Consider the following 26,027-nt stretch of genomic DNA (forward strand, 5'->3'; position numbering starts at 1 on the left):
GTCTTGGCCTTACATAGAAATGTAGACACATTCTGTAAAATAAACTGGTAGGTGAAAAGTTTAAAAGAGAATTTTGATACTCCTTAAAAATAATGACTCATAATCTATAATGGAAGGAATTGAGCTGAATTAAAGCAGATGTCAGAAATCCCCTTTTAAGGAGTAGACTTGAGAAATCTAATACATGAAGTTTAACTTGGTCAAGAAACTAGATGTGATTTCAAAATCTCTTTAAGAGTTCTAAACACTTTATTATGAAATATTTTAATATGAAAGATAGCTTCAGAGAGAACTAATCGGAGGTCTTTGGCAGAGAAACATAACTAACAGAACTAGAGAGTCACACTAGGGTTTTAACAGTCTCCAAAGCAGGGCTCTCTTCTCTGACTTTCTCTTAGCAGTGTTGCCCGGGGCAGCCCTATAATTAGGTGGTTTTAAGCTGGCGTTTCCTAGCTGCGCATAACTTAGAACCAGGCTCACAGATGCTACCCTGCTGGAGAGCCCTGATCCATCCATCTTGTTCTTCCTTGCTTTCCAGCTAGCCTCCGTAGAAGGAATGTGACTCCTAACTTAATCAGAGTTCACTGTGGGAATTACAGCCCTGCTTTCTATGTTTAGCAGATAGCTTCTCATCTTTGGCATAAAAACAGAGCAGAAATATTCAAAGCTAAGTATGATGACATTAAGAAATACATTTTTTGTTTGTTCATTCACTTAGCAAACATCTGTGCAGTCTGTACCATAAGCCTGACACTAAGCTGATTGCATGGAAGGAAGGGACATGGCCTCTAACCTCACTTCCTTCAGAGTGTTGAGAAATGTCACCTGATGCAGTGATTGGTAAATGAAAACCGCCTGCCTTCCGTGCCCCCTTTCCTTCTCGATGTGCGGTGGCGTTGTCCACAGTGTCTCCTCACACTAACCTCTTCACCGTTTTCCCACTCTCAGGGAAAATGTAGGGCTGTAGGGCAAGAATATTTTTCAAACTCAATATAGTTTCTGCCATACATTTATTAGAAACATATAGGCCCACAAATTCACACATAAAACACTGAAAGGTGGAAATATAAAATAATGTTTAAAGCACAGAAATAAAAGTATATATGGTTCTTACAGGATTGTTCCCTGCCAGGGAAAGCTTAGGTTCATAGGATGTTTGCTAGACTGTCGATGGGCAGATGAAACACTGCAAAGGGAGGAATGGCAGCGTCTCAGAAGACATCTCTGAGACATTCGAAAGTAACCTTTGCCTAGACTTTGGAGAAGAACAGGTATGGGAGTGGGGTGTGTATTATTAGTTGTGGGTTACTGAGGCGTGGAGAGTCATGCTTAGATTTTCTTGGTTGAGGGATGGAATAGATGAAAACTGTTAACCAGAGTGCTGGTGGAGAAGCATGTCCCTGTCCCAGGGACTGGGGTCGCAGTTCCCGTGCTGCTCCAGCACCTGCTTGCTCTGGAGTACACAGGGGAGGAGTGCGCAGTTAGGAATCAGCAGATAGCTAGAGTAGATCCAGTCAATGAAACCATCCAGAGGACATAGAAACACAGGGTAAAGGCGGGACCAGGGAAGAGAATATCTAATAGCGACCAGAGGAAGAATCAGAGAATAAATAGAAGAAAGATCTGTGGACAGCCAGATTTTGTGTTTTGTAAATTAAGAGGTGGTAATTTTAAGGTATCAGTGAAAAACTTTTCATTTGTAGTAGAGGATGCATTAGGACAGCCTCCAAAAAGATATTTCTGCCATGTAGCAAATTATTGACATTACAGAGCTCAGTAGAGTTTGAGGGATGGGGGAGATGAGGAAAGCAGGTGTTCATGAGTGGGACCAGTCCAGCATCAGTGCACACCTAGGGAGAGCAGGGCTTGGATGAGTTTGTATGCCTGTCCTGGGGATGCTTGTTCATCCAGAAAACCCTTCAGCACGAGCGACTGGACCCAGGAGTGTGCGGCCCTGGCGCAGTGCGCAGTAGGCAGGGGCGGGCCAGCACTAGTCAGCTTCACGGAACGGGGAAGGACCTCAGGCCATAGCGGGGAGCATACACACGGACTAAGGCCCTGAAGCAGGACACAGGAGGAAAAGAACTTCAGAATGAAACCTGGGCATTAAAACAAAACAAAACAAAACAAAACAAAACAAAAAAGAGGCTAGAGCAGCAGAAATGCAGGGACACACAGGACAGATCCAGTGTACCCTGCAGCGGGAGAGCAGCCTAGTTACCACAAGTCTGGAAGAGCCGCCTGGAGGAAGCAGGAGTTGGAACACAGGAAGAGCATTTCCCGAGCCTTGTGAGGAGCTAGCTTGAACTTAGAGAGCAGTTCACTGGGTCACATAGCTTCATTCAGCTGAACTGACAGGCCGAGAACTGAGGGCAGAGCTGGGCTGCGCTTGGCACTCAGTTAGATGGGCAAATTGCATGCTTTGAAAGGCCTCGTGGGAAGGAGGTTGAAGTTGCTGCTAAGTTTTGTTGAAATGCGGGCATGAAGGCGGCCTTAGGAAGATCTCTGGAGGATGCTGGTAGTCTGGGAGGGGAGAGCACACAAAGGGTGGCCCTGACACGCTTACTAGTCCAGGGCTGAGCAGGGTATAAATTCAGAGATGGGAAGTTGTTGCTTATGATTAACAAATTTGTCTGGGTTGTCAGAGAAATTACAACCTCGCAAAACAAGAACAGGGCTGTGACTCTAGGTGTATACATCATTTATGAAACAACTAAAACGTAAACGAAAAGACTAACATTACTGAACTTCAAGTGCTCTGAAAGGCAGCCATGGACTGTTCATTCAGAGAGAACTAAGAGGGAAGTATTTGCTGGATAATGCGCTCCCAGTGTTTCTGCCTGGCTCTGCCTGCTCTGAAACTGATTCATGCCTGACCCCTCGTGGTGGCTCGCTCACACTGCTCTTCTCCTGCATGCCCTGTCCCTGGACTGATGAGGCCAAACCTCAGAAATGTTTCCGCTGTTTACTGTTAGCTTTCCCCCGTGACCTTTTGAAGTAGATAGCAGTCATTTACTGAGCCTCGGTTTCGTGCCAGGTACCATTCTGTGCACTTGAGATTTCCATGCAGCGTATTTCTGTAAACTCACAGGATTTTAGTTTGTAACTGAGCAAGTCCACTGTACATGTGTGGGATTTGAGAATATAGCTAAGAAGATGGATTGTAAACTCACAGAATTTTAATTTATAAATGAGTAGATCCACTGCAGCCTCATGGGATTTGAATATCTAACCAGGAGCGTCCACAGGAAGGAGGCTGTCTTGTGATTTTTCACACGTGAGACCTGTCTGAATTTGTCTCATGGCTTTTGGGGCTGTGTCAGTTCTTAGTGTTAAGTAGATACGTAAGATAAAAGGCTGGTTAGTGCTCAGCTTCTGTGCGAAACTCCATAGTGCAGAGCGCTCCATACTGTGGGGAAGCAGTGAAGCGCTTGCTGTCGCCTGCAAGTTAACGCTAAAGGCCTAGCCTTGCAGCTCTCCCCGCCAAGCATCTACAGTATTTATGAATGAACTGACACCTGAGGTTTTTTTTATTTTTATTTTTATTTATTTATTATATGTAAGTACACTGTAGCTGTCTTCAGACACTCCAGAAGAGGAAGTCAGATCTCATTATGGATGGTTGAGAGCCACCATGTGGTTGCTGGGATTTGAACTCGGGACCTTCAGAAGAACAGTCAGTGCTCTTCACCGTTGAGCCATCTCTCCAGCCAGACACCTGAAATGTAACTTCAAAAGCTTTATATGGGTGTGAGTGGGCTTAAACGAAACCTGATTTTCATGGCTCCTTAGGCTCCTGGGGCTCCGTGCTGTTAGCATCTCTGGTTCCATGTATGTGACACGTTCCAAACCCTGTCTCAAAAAAAACCAAATCAAAAAAAAAAAAAATTTAAATAATTAAATGTATAGTATTTGAAAAAGTTTAACATGAGTAATTTGAAACATAGCCTACTTTTTATACTTTTAAGCTGATGTATTTTACTCCATTGCTTGAAGGTCAGGTATCATATGTAACTGGCTGAAAGGTGATGTGACAGGTCCCATCTGGACCCCATTCAGAGTTTATTATAATTTGAGATTAGGATCTCCTAAAGTTGTCAGATCTGCAGATTGGGGAGTAAAACTTGAATGTAGTAATTAGCATTCTGAAACCGAGTGCATTGTCTTAGAGTTTCATTGCTGTGAAGAAACATCATGACCCAGGAAACTCTCATAAGGACAACATTTAATTGCACCTGGCTTACAGATTCCGAGGTTCAGTCCATTATCATCATGGCGTGAAGCATGGCAGCGCCCAGGCAGGGATGGCACCAGAGGAGTTGAGAGCTCTACATCTTGTCTAGAAGGCAGAGAGAAGACTGGCTCCTGTGTGGCTAAGAGGAGGGTCTCAAAGCCCACCCCACAGCGACACACTTCCTCCAGTAAGGCCATTCCTTCTAATAGTGCCGCTCCCTGGGCCAGGCATATACAAGCCATCACCGTCCTCTGGAATAGACTATGGAGAACAGCTTGATTTAATAGTTTACCTCCCCCACCCCCCACTGATTTTGCTCATGTCTCAAAAGAAGAAAAGAAAAAAAAAGGAGAGGCTAACAATCAGCTATAGTATTTTAATGTTTGATTACATAATACATGCTTTTTCTTTGTTTTTGTTTTTGAGACAAGGTTTCTCTGTGCAGCTCTGGCTGTCCGGAAACTTTGTAGACCAGGCCATCCTCAAACTCACTGAGATCTACCTGCCTCCCCTGCCTCCCCTGCCTCCGACTCCCCTCCCCTCCCTCCCTTCCCTCCCCTGCCTCTGCCTCCTGCCTCTCCTGCCTCTCCTGCTTCTGCCTCCCCTCCTTTCCCTCCCCTCCCTCCCCTGCCTCCTGCATCTGCCTGCTGGGATTAAAGGTAAACTCTACTGCTACCCTGCTACACAAATATTTTTAACATTAGATAGTTGTCTCTGTTAGGGTCTTAAATAGCTTTTATAGCTGAATGTGGTGACTCGCCTGTAATCCCAGCTGAGTGTGAGACAGGAGGGCTGCTGTAAGGTTGAAGTCAGCCTGTGGTCATTCCTGGGCAGCCTGAGCGGCAGAGTAGAGCCAGTGTCACATGCTCACAGGAAACAGGAGGCACAGGGCTTCGCCCACTGACTTTACCACGTTGGCTAGGTGACCAGCGAGGGGATGCTAGAATTTGTGGGAAAAAATTTTGTTTTGAAGAAGCTTTGTACTATTTTCCATAACAGTCGTTGTGTTGGTTGTTTTTATATCAACTTGACATACGCTAAGAGTCATTTGGGAAGAGGGACTTGTCCTCCTCTTTCTGGTCAGTGTGTAAAACTTGACTCATTGACTAATAATCTGCTGTGATCTACTGTTCTCAGTTTGTTTTTATGTGTATAACAACTATTCATTATTTGATCTTAGTTTTTTTGGGGAAAAAACCAATCAAGTAAAGAAGTTGACGTTTCAGTAGGATCAATCTCCAATCTCCACTATTCCCTTGAAAGAATAACCAGTGACTTTTTTTTGCAAATTCCCAGCCTTAAATGTTCCTTATAGTTAAAAACTATGTGAAGGAAATGACTACATAAAAGGAATTTAGTTTTTTTAATAAACTAAACCTTACAAACATTTTTTTTTTTTTTTGGTGTGTGTTGTGATTATATCTTTCTTTTCTGCAACCTCTCATGTATACCTACATCCCTTCCTTCTAGGATTCACAGCTTCTTTTTCTTTGGCAGTAGAAATTATTGTTCTGAGGCTTTGTGTATGTGCACATACGTGTGTGTGTGTGTGTGTGTGTGTGTGTGTGTGTGTGTGTGAGAGAGAGAGAGAGAGAGAGAGAGAGAGAGAGAGAATGAAAATATGTGTATTTCTTCCAAAATCTACGCATCACTCTGTTCGATCTGTTCTATGTTACTCGTATGTGTATGTTTTCAAGCCTGACCATTTGATACTGGACAGCCAATTAGAAGACTGGTTCACCCACTCTCCGTAGTTGCCTATAATTCTTTGTCTGACTCAGGACTCCCCCCGATTCCGTGTTAGCCCATCTGTTGGTGTTGCCCTTGTCCTGCTCACGGTTAGGCATTCGCATTAGTTGGACTTGATGGGTGCAGCTTCTCTGAGTTTCTAGGGGACACATTGTCACGGCAAGCATCCTGGTCTCAGGCTCTTCTTCAGACTTTTCTGCCTTTCTTGGGCAGTGACCCCTGAGCCTTGTATGTAGGAGTTGTCTTGCACATGCACCCATTGGAACTGAGCCTCACTGCTCTGTATTTTCATCAGCTGTACTTTTCTGAAATGAACTCCGTCTGTTGCAAAGAAGTTTCCTTGATGAAGGGCAAAGACTACCCTTTTTCTGGGTATAAGGAAAAATATTTAAAGTGTATGTAGTTAAGGGTTATGCCTACTTAGTAAAGTAGCAGTTATAGCTTTTCCTTCAAGATCCATGACTTTAAAAGCTAGGTTTCTAGTACCAGGCATGATAATCTGTCTTGTTGAGTTGGCCTTAAGTCCAGAGAGAGAGCCAAGGTAGACTGCCAAGGTAGTCATACCACTGTTATACCCTTAGGGTTATCGTGCCGTACTGGTTGTTCTGGTTCACAGGTGTACATAGCCGGGGAGGACTGTTGCTTGCTTCACCCATTTGGAAGCCTAGGGGATACCTTCTGATATCATATGTGCTAGTTCTCAGGAGGAGACATTCGGGTTAGGTCCATCTTAGATCTTCAGAGCCGGTGTCTGAAGTGCACAGTGTCTTAGCAATAAGGTCTTACCTTCTACCTATTTGGAGGAAACTGGGGGCAGCAACAATAGCCTATAATGTTTTGGGACTCCTTTTGGACAACCTTGACAAACAATTCAGAAGACAGTTTCTCATCCCTCGTGTTGGGGGCAGGAGGGGGGTTTGCTAAATAATTTACAGCTCTTGAGGAGAGCATTACCAACCCAGATGGAATAATTTCATTTAAACTACATGTGTATAATTTAGGTAGATAATAGTATGATTTCTTATGCTGTTTTCTGATATTCTTACTGTTACTCTGCCCTCCTCCCCCCTTCTGTATTCATCTCACACCTACTTTCCTTAATTAACATCTCCCCCCTATTTTCCCTGCATCCCCCTTCAGGTCACTTATATCCTGTTGGAAGAGGGACTGTTAATTGAGAAAATTCCTCCATAATGTCACTTCTGCCTGGCGTTTTCTTGAATAATGACTGATGTGGGTGACCTGAAACCACTGTTGATGGTGGCAGCTTAAGGGTCACCAAGGCAGCTGTTTGATGCAGGGGAGAATTCTCCCTGTTGGAGTCTTAGAACTGGAGAGGGGGGGGGTCTTTGTTTTGTTTTGTATTTGGAGACTCGATCCCAGTTGATTGCATTCCCACCCACCACGGCTTTTCGTACTCCTCTTTAGCCAGTTTTTATACTGTTTTGTCATTTATTTATGTCTTTCTTCCCATCAGCTTTTAGAAGAAATGACTTCAATATTGAACACAATATAGTATTAGAAAGCAGTCGTCTGTTGCTGTCTACGCTTTAGCATTTGTTAACAAATCCCTTCAAGACTTCAGTCTTCTTGTGCTCTAGTGTATTAGCTATGGGAGCTAGCTGTAAGGTATGTCTGTCATATAGTGTAGTCATTAACTACAGATTGTGCTCAGTAAGTGGAATCAGTCAGTGTGGTTGCCATTTTGTTATGGAAGAAGCAAGCGAATGCTCAGTTAGTAAAAACCCCAACGTTTCCTGTTAACATCCAGATTCGGGATGTATTTACTACTTCGTGAAAAATCTCTGCTCTCATTTTAATTAAATGTCATTTTATGTGTGTGGGGTTTTAATAAGATACTATAAAGTAAAGCTGTGCCTTGAGCTTTTTTTTTTCTTTCTTTCTTTCCTAGGAAAGCAAAGGAACCGATTGGAGCCGATGGATACCATATTTGTTAAACAAGTGAAGGAAGGAGGACCGGCCTTCGAGGCTGGCTTATGCACAGGTGCTGGGGTCTTCAGGGTCTCCTCAATTTCTGTATTTTTTTTTCCTTTTCTCTCCTTCTATGTGCTCTCCCCCTCTTCACTAACTGTTTCTGAGATACCTTCTATCTTTCTGGAAACTCAGTGGATATAGCTGAACAGACATAACAATGTAACTTTATAAAGTGTTAACACTTTAGTTAATACACAGACTTGCAGTCTCTCTTTAAAAAAAACAAAAACAAAAAACAAAACCATACCCTTGAAAGTTGTACTTTGACAAAAGGATTACAAAATAACAAACTGATAAAGATATGTCTTTAGTAAAATGGAGGAAGTGCCTGGTCAGGCAGGCCGCACACGGACTGGCCGAGGTTTCCTGTGAACTAGGAAGCTCCTTCCCTTCCGGGCATCACCGGGCTGCTCTACTGAGGTAGATTTAATACATGTTTGATACAAAATCCTGTTAATTTGATTTAGGATTTTAATAAAATTAGCTCAAGATCAGATATTAGCATGTTTTATTATGGATAAAACAACCACTACAGATAAGTAGGGAGTGCTACTGAGACTTGCCAGGATGCAATATAATTATCTTTATCATCGTACTTAGAGTAACCCTTACTTTAATATCATTAGTCTGAACAATGTGTGGAACTCTGTTAGAGTGCATCACCTATCACATTCCAGGCATCGCAGTTTGAGAAAATAAGTTGGAGCGGACATGATAAGCACAGAAGGTCTTTATTTCTGGTCTTCATTTCTATGCCCTTTGTGCTTTTGTGGCTTTTCTGTTCCTTTCAGGTTTTCTGAGTAATCCAGTATTTTCCTCCATTAAAATGAAGAGTAAATTAACAGATATAAAGTTTAAAAAAAAACCCACACAATCCATATATTAGTTTTATTGTACACTCCTCAATTAACCAGATACATAAAGTGGAAGAAATTAAAAAAAAATAATCATTGGATAAAACTTAATGATAGTGATGTATAGTCGATGCTTGAAGCCTGGGGGTAGTTTTCTTTAGTGGAATGACAAGGCCAGTGGTGGAGTTGATAGTTCTCTGTAGCTGTCTTCAGACACAGCAGAAGAGGGCATCAGATCTCATTACCGATAGTTGTGAGCCACCATGTGGTTGCTGGGAATTGAACTCAGACCTTCGGAAGAGCAGTCAGTGCTCTTAACCTCTGAGCCATCTCACCAGCCCTCTGTGGGTCTTTCTAGTTGATAGAAGTATCACTCACCTAGGGCATTACCACTGCAGCAGAAGATCGTCAGTGTCTAGAATTCTTTCAACATTTCTATACTTCATGAGTGTATTAAAAGGAAGATTTATTTTTATAACAGGTACTTAAAAATATGCAAGTATATTTTAAAAAATAAGGGCTTATTTGGTCTGGGGGTGGAACTTAGGAAGCAAGTGGTTTGATCCCAGCACCTGGAAACAGAGTAAAGAGGAGGGAGCAGTCTTGGGAGTTACTTCACAGTTACTCAGAGTGAGTTTCTTCCAGGTGTTCCTAATATGTTGTCATCCCCCCTCCCCTTTCTTCTTTGAAGGTGACAGAATTATAAAAGTCAATGGAGAAAGTGTCATAGGAAAGACCTATTCCCAAGTAATTGCTCTCATTCAGAACAGGTAAGATTCTTGAAACCTGATTAATTTGGGCTAAAACCCTATAGAACAGATAGGTTTCATACAGTTCTGTGCTCCTAGGACAAGGGTGACACAGAATTTCTCCAAACACTGCAGGTTGTATATGGTATTGCCAAATGTTAGCCCCCTGATTGCTGAGTGGGTTTGCAAGTTTGTAATGGTCACAATGTAAAATACTATGGAGTTTGAGAGCACTCACTATAGATTTAAAATATGAGTTTTCCACTTTGATTTTAAGTGATAGGTATATAATTTGTTTAAATATAAAAATAAATGCACACTTGATTTTCTAAAACAAGTCTTACTGACATATTTTTACTGTATTTTACTGAGCAGCCTTATTGAATAAAATCGATGGCTTATATTTCTTCATTTGTTTTAACAGTAAGGTGTTATTTTTAAATCCATTTGCCTGTAATCTTCAGAATGATAGCATTTTTAATCCTAAAGGTAAATACATATTTATAGAATGAGTATTGGTAGACCACAGAAGTAATATAGTCTTGCTTTCATGCACACAATTAGAAAAATTTAAATACCATTTAAAAAAAAAGATTTAAAGTCAGAGAGGTCACAGTATTGAGTTGTACAAGTGCAGCGAGTTGGGTTGTACATGACCCTGGGTTACAGATGCGTACATTGGCTTGTGGCTTCTCAGAGTTTATTCACTTATTTATAACTCAGTCGAAATTCTTTATTTTCTAAAAGGTAATTTTTTGTGTGTATGTGCATATGTGTCTCAGCCAAAGGACAACCTTGGGGGTCATCCTGAGGTAGTGTCCACCTCTTTTGAGATGGAGTCTTGTTAAATTAAACAGAATCTGGTTACAGAATGTCCCCCACCACCACCACCACCACCACCACACACATACTGAATGAATTAACAAGTTCGTGCCACCATGCCTGGAATTTTTAGGTGGGTTCTGAAAATTCACCCAGCAAGCACATTGTTAACTGTGCTGCCTCCCCAACTGCCTAAGGTTTTTATCAGGGGTCTCAATGTTTAAAGCAGTTTGTGTTGTTAATTTAAATTATTTAATACTAATGTCCTTTTGTGATATTTTTACAATTAAATGACAGGATCATGATTAATTGATCTTAGAATATTCTCTTTGATGTTTTAATATTTAATGAAATTCCTAGAGAAGCCAAGTCTTGAGTGTAATGCAGGTGATGGAGGCAAAGCCTCTGGAGAAGCAGCAAGAGACTGCATTGTTCCTTCTGCAGGACTCAAGAGCACTACTACACCGGGCAGCCTGATCTCTTTCTCCCAAACCGACATAATGTCTCTTTCAGAGTAGCACAGAGCTGGGCGTGGGGGTGGGGGCGCACGCCTTTAATCCCAGCACTTGGGAGGCAGAGGCAGGCGGATTTCTGAGTTCGAGGCCAGCCTGATCTACAGAGTGAGTTCCAGGACAGCCAGGGCTACACAGAGAAACCCTGTCTCGGAAAACAAACAAAAACCCAGAGTAGCACAGAAATGAAAGTCTTAAATTTTCAGCCAGTACAAACAATTTTAAAATGGGAGAAAAGCCGTTTATGATCATACTTTCTTTAGAAAGTTTTGTGGCGGTGGCGAGGCAGCTGAAAGTCAAGGACTGTGTTGCTGCAAAGGACTTTTCTATGCATTGTATGGGTTCAAGCAGCTGCGGCTGCAGAAGTGCATGGCTCCCTGTGCTATTGATGGATCTGCACCTGTGGCTTTCGGAGGTTTTCCATCCTCCTGGAATTTACTCGCCTAAACAGATACATTATTGGATTTTGGAATTTTCTTTTTATTTTATGTTGGGATTATTTCCTAATCTTTGAGGGACGTTAGGATAATTGTTAGATGGAGATAGCACCACTATCCTTAATATATCTAAACATGAATCCAGGTCACAAGTTAAATTCAGTTTCTCCTTGTGACTTCTTTCCTTCCGTCCTTGACTTTTTTCCTGTGCTGGAGATCAAACCAAGGCCTGGCAAATGGTTGCCCGCTGGTCTTCCCCAGCATCCCACTGACCTGTGCAGACTCAGGGAACCTTTTCCACCACATCCAGCAAATTTGCAGTATTAGCATAAAAAGACTGTAAGCTGTACCTAGAAAGTACTAAGATGGGACTGGAGAGATGGCTCAGCGGTTAAGAGCACTGACTGCCCTTCCAGAGGTCCTGAGTTCAATTCCCAGCAACCACATGGTGGCTCACAACCATCTGTAATGAGATCTGATGCCCTCTTCTGGTGTGTCGAAGACAGCTACAGTGTACTTACATATAATAAATAAATAAAATTTTGTTTTTTAAAAAGAAAGTACTAAGATTAAATCTTGGGCATAAAACAAGTCTCTGAAATGAAGTTGAAAGCTGACTCATTCTAGTAGAAGCCAATGGTGAAGTAAACGGAGGTGGAATTTTCAAACTTAGGAAGTTTAAAGTTGCTTAAAATGTTTCATAGGGGCTGAGGTATATCATATCGAGCTACGGTTTAGTTCCCAGAACTTGAAAACAGCAAAGCAAGCCAGATATGGTGGCACATGCCCTAATCCCAGGGGGCAGAGGCAAGTGGATCTCTTTAGTTTGAGGCCAACCTAGTCTACAAAAGGAGTCCAGGACAGCCAGGACTGTACAGAGAAATCCTGTCTGAAGAAACAAATGAACAAACCAATCACACATACAAAAAAACCCAAAGGAAGACATAGACCCCCCCCAAAAAAAAATCAAAATAAAGTTACTACAAAATTTTTTTGCTTATTTTGCATTAATAAATTTTAAGTTGATAGGCTGTATGCTTAACCCTGTAATTACTAAAGTAATCCATAAGACAAATAATCATATTCTGATATTCTTATGAGTTTTGTCCTAAACCAATTTAATAAGCCTTTTAATCTCTGAATTAGTGGCATGTTATACCGGGCCGTGCGATCACGTGAGGCTCTTTCTTTTGGGTGCCACTGAACCTCTGCACTAGTGACGTTATTCTTCTGGTTTGGTTTTGAAAGTGGTTTTCTTAGAAGTCAGTCTGATACCTTCTGACAGTGCTGTGCTCGCTTTCAGTGACAGTACTCTGGAGCTCAGTGTCATGCCCAAGGATGAAGACATTCTCCAAGTGGTAAGTTTTCTCCAAATAAACATTGTGTGGTGGACAAGAATAATAGAGGATTTCGAAAGGAAAGTGAATTGCATTTAAAAAAGATTCCAAGGGGGGAAACCCTCCTGGTTCACTTAACTGAATTTGAATTTCTGTACATTGTATTTTTTCAAAAGAGACAGACTATTGTCTACAAATTTAGAATGAAATACCATGGAACTGTTGTATAATTCATAGCTAACTCCTCTGGAGCTGAGGGCTGAACCCAGGGCCTTGAGCTTGCTAGGCCAGTTTTCTACCATTAAGCTAATTTTCCAACCTCTAATTCTACAGTAGACCGTTAATTTGATTTTGGCTTCGTGATACAACAGATATTTTCTTTTTTAGATTTTTACTTTGTCTGTCTCTCTTTTTTGAGTGTTTTGCCTGCATGTATATGCACCACATGTACATGTGTGTGCCACATGTGTGCCTGATGTCCAGCAAGATCAGGAGAGGCTGTCAGATTCCCTGGAACCAGGTTCGTGGCTCACTGTGAGCCACCATGTGGGTACTGGAGCTTCAGCCTCAGCCCTCTGCAAAAGCAACACGCGCTTTGACCTGCTGAGCCAACTCTTCGGTCCAACCAAGATATTTATATATGAACCTACTCAGTGGACTCAGCTAAATTTTATTTAATCAGCTCCCATGACTCCAAAGATACTCAAGTATGCTAGATGTTTGGTTCTGGGAGTCTTTTCTGTGCTAGTTTATTTGGAAGCCCATAAGTTAAGCAGTTTGTCTAGTACAATAGGAAAGAAGAGAACATTGGTCTTAGCACTTGAACTGAGGCTAGTCTAAAACCAAAGCCACCCTCTAAATGGCCACCACATACATACGCGTGCTGGTGTTGGCCTTTGTTTGCACAGCTTCTGTCATGGCTCTTCCTGAAACTCAGCATCTCTGGGACCTGAGTCCCGTGATCTATCTGCTATTCGTGGTTATGTGATATAAATGGAAAAATTGTTTTAAACTGTGAAATTTTTTTCTTTAAATCCATTACTATTTTTAAAACACTCATATGTTCTGTAATCAGCATAATATTCTATTTCAAATGAAACACACATTTGTCAAATGTCAGTCAAATCTAAGGAAAGTGAGAATAGGAATTCCAGAAATCTCCTTTGTGTATTGTAAGTTAGCAGCAGTTACTTTTTTTAAAAAAAATTATTGCAATGCTAGGCTTTCCACATATGAGCAAGTGCTGTAGCCACTGGAATAGTGTCCCATGAGTTATAATAGTGGGACGTGCTTTGCAAGATGAGCCAATAAACAAGACAATTCTGTAAAAATCAGTGTTTTCCCATGGGAGCCGCCCTCTTCTCCCACACAGCAGCTGCTCATCAGCTTGTAGTTTCCCCCACAGACAGGTGTGCTACCCTGCCCTAGTCAAAGACAATGGCGTGAATGACGTTAGTAGCATAAAGGTAAACCTGTATAAGCACGGGTTGCAGTTTGTGTATTCTATAGAGCATTTAACTTGGTTTGGGGTCTGCTGTAGCCTGCACTAGCCTTGAATTCACTGTGTGGTCAAAGCTAGTCTTGATCTCTTGATTTTTCTTCTTCTCTTTCCCAAGTGCTGGGATTACAGGCATATGCAGTTATACCCTTTTTCTTTTCTTTGTTTCTTTCTTCATATTATTTTTGTTACTTTTTAATAATAATAGATATGCTAAGTGATTTTGGTGTGGTTGTTATAAACTACTCTGAAAAGTAATTGCAGGTCTTTTTGAATGGTCTTAGTCATGGTCCCTCGGCTAGAGATCCAGATTATTCATAGCAGTAGGATCTTTGCAGTTATAATCTTGGCTAAGGAATTCTCTGGCTTGTCTTTCCCACTTCCCACCCCCTACCACAGTTTGTTTTAAAAGTTTTGGTGTCTGGTAGGCACTGTAGGATTACTACTTTTCTGTTTTATTATGTTTAGCTTCGGTGTGAAGATGCAAGCTTTTAAACTACTGTGAGATAAAACTAAAGTACAAGAGTAAAGAAGTTCAAGAACGAATATAGAATGTTATAGAAAGGACTAAAAGAAAACCACCCAACAGTTAACCACCCAACAATTAATCACCCAACAGTTAACCACCCAAGAGTTATCCACCCAACAGTTAACCATTCAACAGTTAACCACCCAACAGTTAACCATTCAACAGTTAACCACCCAACAGTTATCCACCCAAAAGTTAACCATCCAACAGTTGGACTTATTTTTTGACAGTGTTCTATTTTAGGAAATTATTTTGAAGTTAAGAGTACTTAAATAAGTGTTTCTTAAGCATATTGATGGTAGTGATCATATAATTCTAGGTAAATTTCTTCATACTGGATGACTTAATATCATATAAGCATCTAAATTGACAGCATTATATAAGAACATCATTGCTTTGTCTTCCTTGAGGGGTATTTTGTGCCGTTTAATTGGTGCCCACTGGTAACTTAAAGGCTCCCTGGAGATTACTTAAAGCAGTCACATGTCAGACCATGATTTCTCATTGAAAGATTTGGTGCCAAGTAACCAAGCACAGAGAGAAAGTACAATACAGTGACAGACATCCGCATGTTAGAGTTACCAATCTCATCTCAGAGTGTAAAATAATGTTTTTATATCCAGTGCTCATTCACCACAAAAACAAAAAACAATTGTATATTCTGATCCTCTCCGAATGACCTGCTCTTTTGACTCTTTTTTTTTTAAATGGTGTCCAAAGCATTTTTTAGATGTCATAGGAAGAAACATTTTGTAACTATTGTCTACTCCTAGCTTGCTTCCCCAGTATTTCTTGGACTGCTTTGTCATGTATTGTGCTTGTCAGGATTGCCATCCACAGCCTTGAGTTACTCTCCACTTTGCTTGTAACCTGCCAGTGGAGTATATGTTGACTCACCGTGACCTCAGCAATGTTATACATTCTCCAGGGTGGTAATTTGGGAAACAATTTATTCCCAAATTTGATCTAGAATTTTTAGTTATATCTGAAATTTTAGTTTTATCTAAAGACTATAAAAATTTAAATATTTTATGGATAATGCTTCTCATCAAATTTGAATAACTGAGTTACTTTTAAATTGCCACAGAATGGCTTTTCTAGAATGTTAAAATCCTTGAGGCTAGAAATGGGTTTGATGGGGCGTGAGCATGTTTGCTCTCTTAAGATCCAGTGTATTCTAGTGCAGTAGAGGCATGCCAAAGCCCTCCAGCTTCCCTAGCATTGCAGGCGGTGGGGACCTGCCTTCCTTTTCAGGCTGTGCAGGAGGTTACACAAACCTACTGCAAACAATACTACAAGACAGTCCACAATGCTCTCTTCCAGACTAGTTTTGGTCACAGAAAAGCAGTGGCTTGGACATAATTAGCATGAAAAAGCTAGGCTTGCTATGTCCAGGTACATACCCAAGGTGCACACTCACGTTCAGATGGGCAGTGTTTATGCTATAAAAATGTGTGTGTGTGTGTGTGTGTGTGTGTGTTTACAGATTTAGCTTTGATTTCTCAGTGCATTCCAGACTGTGTGCTGTAACAGTCATTATTACCACAACAAGTTTTACTCTGGAAGTGATATTTTTATGTCTAGTCAGTTCTTATTTCATAAACTAATAAACACTGTAAAGGACATTGTGTTGAAAGATCTTAATTTTTGAGTGAGAAATCTAAACAAAACTGTAGTCACACAGTGAGATCGTCTGTAGTCAGCTGACCGCTTGTGGCTGTGCTCTGATCTACCAGGGAAGGAGGAGGTTGCACTACTTTAATGCATAATCAAGCATTCGTTTAGTCTTCTGGAAGCAGAGATGGAAGGAGCTTGGGGGAGAGGCGGCGATGCTGCTCTCGGTGAAGGGAGCTTTGTGGCAGGTTACCAGCTGGCAGTGCATACTGGAAAACAATGCCTGTCTGTGTGTCATCGGCCGTATTCTGCTTCCAAGAGTGGGAGACACATTCAGTAAGGACCAGATAAAAGCTTGAGAACGAGATGCTCGATTGGATTCTGAAGTTATTCTTCTGCTCCGCTGCCCTTTACCTCTCTTGGTACCTTCCAGAGAAATCAGTATAGATGCATGTGTAGCTTGCTGTTTCCAGCATCAATATGACAACATGATTCTGTCTTTATACCAGTAAGCAGCTTCTGCTATGTTTTCCTATTTTCTGCTAGCTACAATTTACAAAGGATGTCACAGCACTGGTAAGAGATGCACAGTAGCTATTTCTTTGCTTTTTAAGTCATGTTTTTATAGAGATTTGTAACAAGCCAGTCTGCTTAACTGTACTAATGTGCAGAAGGTGTGTGTGATCATGGCTTCCTTCCTCCTCTGTTTGGTTTTGTTTGTACCCTCCATAACTAGTGTTAGAACATGTTTATCTGCATCTGTATTTCCTTAAATATCCCACCCTCTCCCTTCCTAACCCGTTACCATTATTCAGTAGCTGCACTTGAGCTTTGCAGACTGTGTGGTGCAAAGGCAGATGCGCTGCTTCCTTCCGTGAATAGCCTACTTGGGCAGGGATGATGGTCACCACACCTCCCTGCCTCGGAGCCGAGCACAGTCTATGCAGCATCCATGAGCTCTGCTTATGCAGAATCTCTTTCATTAATTTCAGTTCTTAAATTCTCAAAAATATTATTAGATAATTCTTTAAATAACTGGTTTTTTAAAACTTGAGCTGCACACATGCTTGTGTTAGTAATAGAAAAATGTTTAAAGTAAAAGACAAAATAAATTTATCAAGTAATGTTTGCATTAGTTTAAAATAAAAATTTATATCAGAAATATGAATTACCTCTTTCATATTTTTTTGCTTTTAGTATGTACTACTTAATTTCTTAAGCATGCACATATAAAATATGTGATATGAAATATTTTGTGTGGCTCTTTAGTGGTTTAATCTTTTAAAGATGGATTATTTTTAATTCTTTGTAGTTAATTGAGTAGCCATTCCAATACATGTTTAATTTGTTATAGTATTACTGCCTTAAATAACAATGTATTTGGGTAAGACTTTTAATATTTTGACCTCCCTTGTAAACATTAAGAATCTTCTTTTGCTGGGATTTAATAGGCAGTTATTTAACCTGTTGACTGCTGAAAAAAATCTTACAGCTTAAATGGGAGATTTTAGAAATGGCATGTCTATGTCTGGTTGGTTAGGGTGATCTGATATGTCTTATGAGCCTTTTGGGAAAACTAATGATTGCAGGTTTTTGTGTGTGGCATGTTCTATAATTTATTCAATTTCTCTAAGGGGCAGGGAGATGGGGAGGGATTCTGAAGGGGTTTGGGGGATGGGGAGCATTCAGGATGTAGACAGACAGATGATGATAGATAGATAGATAGATAGATAGATAGATAGATAGATAGATAGATAGATAGATAGATGATGGGTAGGTGGGTGGGTGGGTGGATGGATGGATTCATTCTTAAGAATGCCCCCTGTGCTATGCTGTGCTTTGCATGCATGCCATGGTGAACTTCATTCAGGATTAAGGTAGTGAGCGATAAACATGAAAAGCATGGTGTGACACTCTTCTGTGATTTCCATCCAGGCATATTCTCAAGATGCCTACCTGAAAGGCAACGAAGCCTACAGCGGCCGTGCCCGTGACATACCTGAGCCCCCACCAGTCTGCTATCCCTGGTCGCCATCCACTCCTTCAGCCGCAGCACAGCCGCTGGAAAGATCTCCTCCTGACTCATTACCAAACAAACAGCAAACCAGTACACCAGTCCTGACACAACCTGGCAGGGCCTATAGAATGGAAATACAAGTGCCTCCATCACCAACAGATGTTGCAAAATCAAACACAGCAGTGTGTGTTTGCAATGAGAGTGTGAGGACCGTCATTGTGCCTTCTGAGAAGGTGGTAGACTTGCTAGCCAATAGAAACAGCCCTTCAGGCCCTTCACACAGGACTGAAGAGGTCAGGTATGGTGTAAATGAGCAGGCCTCTACAAAAGCAGCATCAAGGACCATGCCACCGGCTTCAGTTCCCACTGCCCATCTGATTCATCAGACCACAGGCTCCAGATCATTAGAACCTTCTGGAATTTTACTTAAATCTGGAAATTACAGTGGACATTCAGAAGGAATTTCAAGTAGTAGATCACAAGCTGTGGATTCTCCTCCCGTGTCTGTCAATCACTATTCCTCAAACTCCCATCAGCACATAGACTGGAAAAATTATAAGACTTACAAAGAATACATTGATAATAGGAGATTGCACATAGGTTGTCGGACAATCCAGGAACGATTGGACAGCTTACGAGCTGCATCTCAGAGCACAGCAGACTATAACCAGGTGGCACCCCCCCGCACTACTCTGCAGGTACGACGTCGTAGCACGTCTCATGACCGAGTGCCCCAGTCTGTTCAGATCCGGCAGCGCAGTGTATCTCAGGAAAGACTGGAAGATTCTGTGCTGATGAAGTATTGTCCACGGAGCGCATCTCAAGGAGCGCTGACCTCCCCACCTGTTAGCTTCAGTAATCATAGAACTCGTTCGTGGGATTACATTGAGGGGCAGAGTGAAGCCACGGCTATTGTCAATTCTGAACGTCAGACACCTGACTCAAATGGGGAACGAAAACAGACTTACAAGTGGAGTGGCTTCACTGAGCAGGATGATAGACGAGGTATTCATGAAAGACCCAGGCAGCAAGAAATGCACAAGCCTTTCCGAGGCTCAAATTTGACTGTGGCGCCTGTTCTTAATTCTGATAGCAGGCGACTGGGTGGGAGAGGAGTGGGACCTGTTTCACAGTTTAAGAAAATCCCACCGGACCTAAGACCACCACATTCCAGCAGAAATTTTCCAACCACGAGTGGGATGTCATTGTCACAGGGTGTTGCACAGGACAGGTCTCCACTCATGAAAGTTCGAAGTAATTCTCTAAAAGCGCCGCCTCCACCTGTCTCAAAACCATCCTTCAGCCAGCACTCACTGGCTTCCAGGAAAGACCAAAGGCCTGTCAATCATCTGCATCAACACAGTGTGCTGAGTCAGCAGACCCGGTTCAGATCCGAGCACCAGCTGGAGACCGAGGTATCCCCCCGTTTACCAGGAACTTCTGCCAAGACCAGTCCTCAGCTCTGTGAGAACTTGGGGACATCAGATTTAGAAATACCCGCCATTCCAAGGAATGGAGATCTAAACTTACAGGAGGCTGAAGTTCAGCAGCCAGATGTGCTAGATAATAAAGAATCTGTCATCTTAAGAGAGAAACCCCAGTCTGGCCGCCAGACACCACAGCCTTTAAGACATCAATCTTACATCCTGGCAGTGAATGACCAGGAGACCGGGTCAGACACCACCTGCTGGCTACCAAACGATGCTCGCAGAGAGGTCCATATAAAAAGAATGGAGGAGAGGAAGGCTTCAAGCAGCAGCCCTCCTGCTGATTCCCTGGCTTCCATCCCTTTCATAGGTGAGCAGATTCAGAGGCCCTGCACAGCATCAGCTGGCTGAAAAGTGTTTGAAGAAATGGAGTATTTGTATTCCATAGGCAGAGAAATCTTAAACTGTGCATACATTTAAAGCATTTTAAGTGTCATATGCTTGTTTATTTTCAGTGCCGGGGATTGACCCCAGGGCCCCATGCTTGCTAGACAAGCGCTTTCCCACTAAGCCACAGCAGTCCACTCTAACTGTGTAAGTTGTGCTTCAGTCAGAGCAGTTTGCTTTCGCCCTCCTTAAATATATTTCTACTAGCCATTTTCCTTTAAAAGTAAGCTTGCATCTAGTGTGTAGCTCAGGGTGTTGTAGCTCAGGCTCACAGACTCATGGGTTTGTCCGCTACCATCTCTGTCCTCTTTTGTTAGTCTTGGTTAGATCAGTTCCTACCATCTGTAGTCAAGAGAATCAGCAGAGCCATTGAACCCAGTTGTTGATTTACCTGAATCAACAGTAGCCAGGTCCTGCCCTTGATTTGTCCATTGTAAAGGGTTGCTGGGGGAAGACTTGGGCAGGGTCTCCTGGTTGTCATCGCACTGGAGTGGACCTTTTAGTGATGCAGCTCCCTTTGAGTCATTCCTGCTCCTGTAGGTAGCCCACACCCACGTTCTTGTAAGAGACCACTGGAGACTCTAGTGGGTCACTGAAGTTTAAAACAAACCTCGTTTTGTACAAATGAAGGCATGAGGCAGGAGAGTTGTCTTAGTTTGGGTTTTACTGCTGTGAACAGACACTATGACCAAGACAACTCTTATAAGGACACCATTTAATTGGGGCTGGCTTTCAGGTTCAGAGGTTCAGTCCATTATCATCAAGTTAGGAGTGTGGTAGTGTCCAGGAAGACATGGAGTTGGAGGAGCTGAGAATTCTATATCTTGTTCCAAAGGTAAACAACACTGGCTTCCAGGCAGCTAGGACAATGGTGTTAGAGCCCACATCCACAGTGACACACCTACTCCAACAAGGCCACACCTCCTAATGGTGCCACTCCCTGAGCCAAGCATCTTCAGAGCTGTGACAATTAGTAATGAGCCTGCGTTTGAACAGTGTCTCCTCCTTCCTGGGCTTATTCCTTTATAGAATTTACCTGTGCATTTACTTTGTTACAGGGATAATCTGGGAAAGGATTTGAAAAGTTTTCAGATGTGCACCTCAGTCTGAATCACCTGTCCTCTCTACGAGTCATTAGCCTCTCCCTTCACCCATGTACTGTCCTCACACAGCAGCCAGCCAGTGGAGGCTGCACCCTCTCAGACCTGACTTGTACTGTGGAGTCTGCTGTGGCCCACCCGCCCACCCTGCCCTGACTCCCCTCAGTGATCTCGCTCCCACTAGGATCTTTCATGTGTCTCCTCTTGCTACCTTCCCAGACTCCTTGCTATCTCACGATCTGTCGGACCTGCTTGCTGCAGCACCGATGACCAGAGCCCCCTCTGCTGGGCTGTATTCACTGCCCTGTCAGATGTCCCTAACCTACTCAGGCTTCTCCTCTAAGTCTCTAGCTGCTTCACATGCAGGCTCAGATGTGCGGCAGTCAGGTGCACATCTCCATGAAGTAGAACACAGAGGGCCGAGACTTTACATCTAGCTCACGTTATTGTTCCCCGTGCCTAGGGCGCTGCCTGGGTTAAGGAAGGCACTCACTCAGGAGGTCCATGTTAGCATAGCAGCTGAATGATGCTTTGAGATGACAAAATACAGAAAGAATGAAGGGAGGGAAGAGAAAAGAAGGAAGGTGGGAAATTGTCATAATGATTGTGCAATCCTGAGACATAGTTTCGATAGATTCCCTTAATGGTGTCTCCATTTTTATAAATGAAAAGTTTATAAAGGTTTTTTCATAAAATTACTCGAAAGTGAGGCTAGCTTGATTCAATGCCAGGCACACTCCAGGGGCATTGTTTTCTGCCCTTGCACCATGTGACAGAGGATATCATCTTACTAGTTTGAAAGAGTCCCCTTAGTTCCTAATGGTGGTTGCCTGTGAGCAGTATTTCTTACTCTTTCCTTTCTTGGGAAACTTAACTGTTGAACTGTCAGGTGTCAATATCCAGATCAGCTTAAGAGGTGGAGTCTGCATGGTGACAAACTTTTATAAATAGGGTATCTTCATGTTGTTAACATTGTGAGGAGTGCTTTAACCAGACTTATTCCCACATGCATGTTTGAATCCTTACTGCCAAGCCTATTGACTGGTTCCTGTTGTACATAGAAGTTAATATCTAATCTCCATAGATGGTAATTCTGGACTGATGCTTGGGGTGTGTGCTTTAAATTTATGATCAAATATCACCTTGTGAGCTAGAGAGATGTACAGTGAACCTTTCTGTCTTCTCACATTTGTTATTTCTTAATGTATTCAAAACTCTTTCTACGTATTTTGAGAACACAATTTATTGTTAATCCTCTCCCAGCGGTGCTGTAAAATTCCAGAATGTATTCCTCTGATAACCATGTGAAGTAAATCACAGACTTATTTCAGTTAACAAAACACACCCTGATGCTGCAAATAATGGTTGTTTTTAATATCATTGCATGGTATTCTGGACTCTGTGTGTGTGTGTGTGTGTGTGTGTGTTCCACATTATATTTGTGTCTTGATCTCAACCATGGACACTTAAATTGGTCCCATGTAGACTCTTGTGGATAATACTGTGGTAAACCTGGGAATGCAATTGTCTCTCTGACATACTGAGGTTACTTACTTCCCTTGGGTATGTATCCAGTAGTGGGATTGCTAGATCACATGGGAGTTCTGTTTTTGATTCTGTGAAAAATGTTCGTACTGTTCTGCATGTTCCCACTAACAGCGTGTAAGGATTGCCTTGCACATCTTGCCAGCACTTGTTGCCCGAGTCTTCTGGGTAATGGCTGGAGTGGGGTGGCAGTGGCGCAGTGTGCAGTTGTGGCTTGTGTTTCCTGCTGCTGTTTGCTCGTAGCTCTCTGACATTGCGAGCATCGTCTTAGAAATGTGGTTGTCTAGTCAGATCTTTTACTCATTCTAAAATCAGTTTATTTGGTTGGTGATGGTGGCTATTGAGTTCCTCAAATATTCCAGGCATTTTTGAACCCTTGTCAGGTGTATAGTTTGTAAATGTTTGCTCTCATTTTATGTATTCTCTTCACTTTGATTATTTTCTTCAAATTTTGATAGAATCCCACTTAGTTTTGCATTTGTTGCCTGGTTTTTTGTTGTTGTTGTTGTTGTTTTTGTTTTGTTTTGTTTTGTTTTGGTACTTTATTTAAAAAAACCAAATCGTTGTCCAAATTAACATCATGGAACTTTTCTCGTTTTTTTTTTTTTTCTTTTCTGATAGTTTTGTACATGTAAGACATACGTGTAAGACTGTGGTGCTTTTGAATCCGCTGTTGTATATACAAAGGGTCTGATTTCTTATGGGTATTGACACATTTCCCCAGTAGCTGCATCTTGAAGAACCCCCCAGCCCTCATTGCACAGTCTTCCAACCTGGTCTTTTGGCTGTAAGTCGGCGAGTCTCATCTCTTAGGCGTTGGTTTTTTCATAGGAATGGATGGGTAGCATGGACATTTTAACAGTATTCTCCATCTCCATAAGAGAAGACATCCTTGTAGCTGCTCATTTCTTGAATTCTTTGTACAGTGGCCATTTATCACTTGCCTCTTTCATTTTTCATTTTCATAATTAATTGTAAATGGGATTATTTTCATTACATTTTCAAATGGCCCAAAAGCTACTGTGAGTGTATAGAAATGCTTCCAAGATATATATGGTGATGGTTGTTTTGTGTCCTGAAATTTGACCAAATTTATTTATTTGTAATAACATTTTGTTGTTTTTATTGTTGTTGAGTTTTATTTCCAAGATAGGGACCCAGGAGCCCAGGCTGAGCTAGAACTCTCTGCTGAGAATGACGACCTTGGCCTGCCTTTGTCTCCTGGTGCTGGGGAAGTGCATGTGCACCACCATACCTGCTTTATGACAAGCTGGCATCTAGCCTAGGCCTTCCTGCATGGTAGGCAAATACTCTGCCTGCTGGGCTACAACCTAGCCTATGTCCTGAAGCTTTTTGGTGGCATCTTCCTGACAAGGAGGTGAGACAGCTGGTCACACTGTCTGCAGTGGGGAAGCAGAGAGGGGTGGAAGGTGGTACTCAAGAGTTTCCTTATTCTGTCTGCACACCTCCCCATCGCTTGTGCTGCCTGAATTTAGTTACACCTTTCTGGTACTCTCTAATAGTCTCCTCGACACACTCAGAGAGTGTGCTTCCATGATGATTCCAAGTCTGATCAGCTTGACAGTGATATCATCACAATGATCATGCTATCTGCAAACAAAAAAAGTTACCTTTTTCCCCCAGCTGTAATGCTCTCCTGCTGACTTGTAATTGGATCCTGTTTTTGTTTAGTGTAACTAAGGGTTTCTCACTTGTTGATCTTTTTGGGAAATTAACTTTTCGTTTCATTGGTTCTTTTAATTTAATTTCTACCGTCATCTTAATTATCTCTGCACAGTGCTGGCAGAGGTCAGGAGAGGGTGTCAGGGCCCCTGGAGCAGAGGTCATGAGCTGTCTGAAGTGGGTGCTGTGTAAGAGTAGTGTGTGCTATCGCTGTGATGCTGCCTCATGCTCTCTGTCCTCTCAGTGTGGGAATGTGGGCTGTACTCGGATCTCCTAGGACTGCTTTCCTTGTGCCCCAAAGGTTTTTACATATTGTGCTGTCACTTTGATTTGACTCTGGGAATTTTTTCCCTTCTTTCTTTGGTGACCCATCCATCTTCCAGTCACAAGTTCCCGGCTGTTCTGTGGTTCTGCTGCTGCAGACCTCTGGTTTTTATCCCATACGGTCAGATGAATTCAGGAAATGCTGTCCACAGTCCTGTGCTTTCACACTTGCTTTGTGTCCTTCTGTTTGATCTCCTCTAGCAAAAGCCCCTCGGTCTGCTGAGAATGTCTGTCCTGTGATGGTAGGAAGAAATGATCTGTAGATACTGTTAGAGACACTTGGAAATGACCTTTCTATTGGCAAGACCAGGGTTCTGAAGCCTCCCACTCTTACTGTATTAGGATTACTTTGTGTCTTTATATATAGTAGTATTTCAAAACCAGTATCTCTAACATAATAGAAAAGTATACATAGTTTGAAAGGGAATAAAAATTGTATTTAACAGGGTAATCTAATTTGAGGTAAAGCAGTTATATTTTTATAGCCCGTTTTTCAACATACTGGTTAGAGATATATATTATAAAAATGCAAACAATACTGAAATGATCGTGATAGTGTTTTCCCACAGAAACAGATAATTATCCCTCTTTTTTCCATTTGAAAATATATACTTGAAACTCAGGTGATTTGTATATATATCTTGTGTGTTTCACATTCTTTTCCAAACATGTCAAGGTGGGTGACAGAACTTGCTTCACAGTTGTCCTCTGACCTGCACACACATGTTGTGACCCACAGACCAGCATGTGAGCATCATTCACAGGCTTATTCACGGCCTCAACAGTAATAGTTAATATTTTAAATTGTTCATTTATGTGTAACAGTGCTTTGCCTGCACATATGTTTGTGTAGCACATGTGTGCCTGGTTCTTGACGGCTCCCTGGGACACGTGGTTGTGATGTACCATGTGGGTACTGGGAACTGAACCTTGCTCCTGTGGACCAGTAGCCAGTGCTCTTAACTAGTGAGCCACCATCTCTCCAGCCCCTAGATGTTTAAAATTTACTTTATGCATACATCATTTGAAAAAAAATCATTACATTTTCAAGAACTTGAAAATCCTCATTATAGTTTTAAGTACTACTAGTTCTTGTAAAATTAAGTTTTTTTTTTTTCACTGAATTAAGTTTCTTCAAGAAAATCTCTTTAGGT

General features: G+C 42.0%; 1 protein-coding gene across 8 annotated transcripts in view; it reads left to right on the forward strand.

Annotated features, from left to right (window-relative positions):
* Arhgap21 (Rho GTPase activating protein 21) overlaps window positions 1-26,027 on the forward strand; it is a 123,513-nt gene that overhangs the window by 67,979 nt on the left and 29,507 nt on the right. For all 8 annotated transcript variants that reach the window (XM_052156272.1, XM_052156271.1, XM_052156268.1 and 5 more), the window contains 4 exons: window positions 7,896-7,988; window positions 9,524-9,602; window positions 12,656-12,710; window positions 18,266-20,144. In XM_052156272.1, the coding sequence (XP_052012232.1) occupies window positions 7,896-7,988; window positions 9,524-9,602; window positions 12,656-12,710; window positions 18,266-20,144 (2,106 nt within the window). The remainder of the gene's footprint in view (window positions 1-7,895; window positions 7,989-9,523; window positions 9,603-12,655; window positions 12,711-18,265; window positions 20,145-26,027) is intronic.

This window comes from Apodemus sylvaticus, chromosome 14 (genome assembly GCF_947179515.1).
Source record: "Apodemus sylvaticus chromosome 14, mApoSyl1.1, whole genome shotgun sequence".
Classification (NCBI taxonomy): Eukaryota; Metazoa; Chordata; class Mammalia; order Rodentia; family Muridae; genus Apodemus; species Apodemus sylvaticus.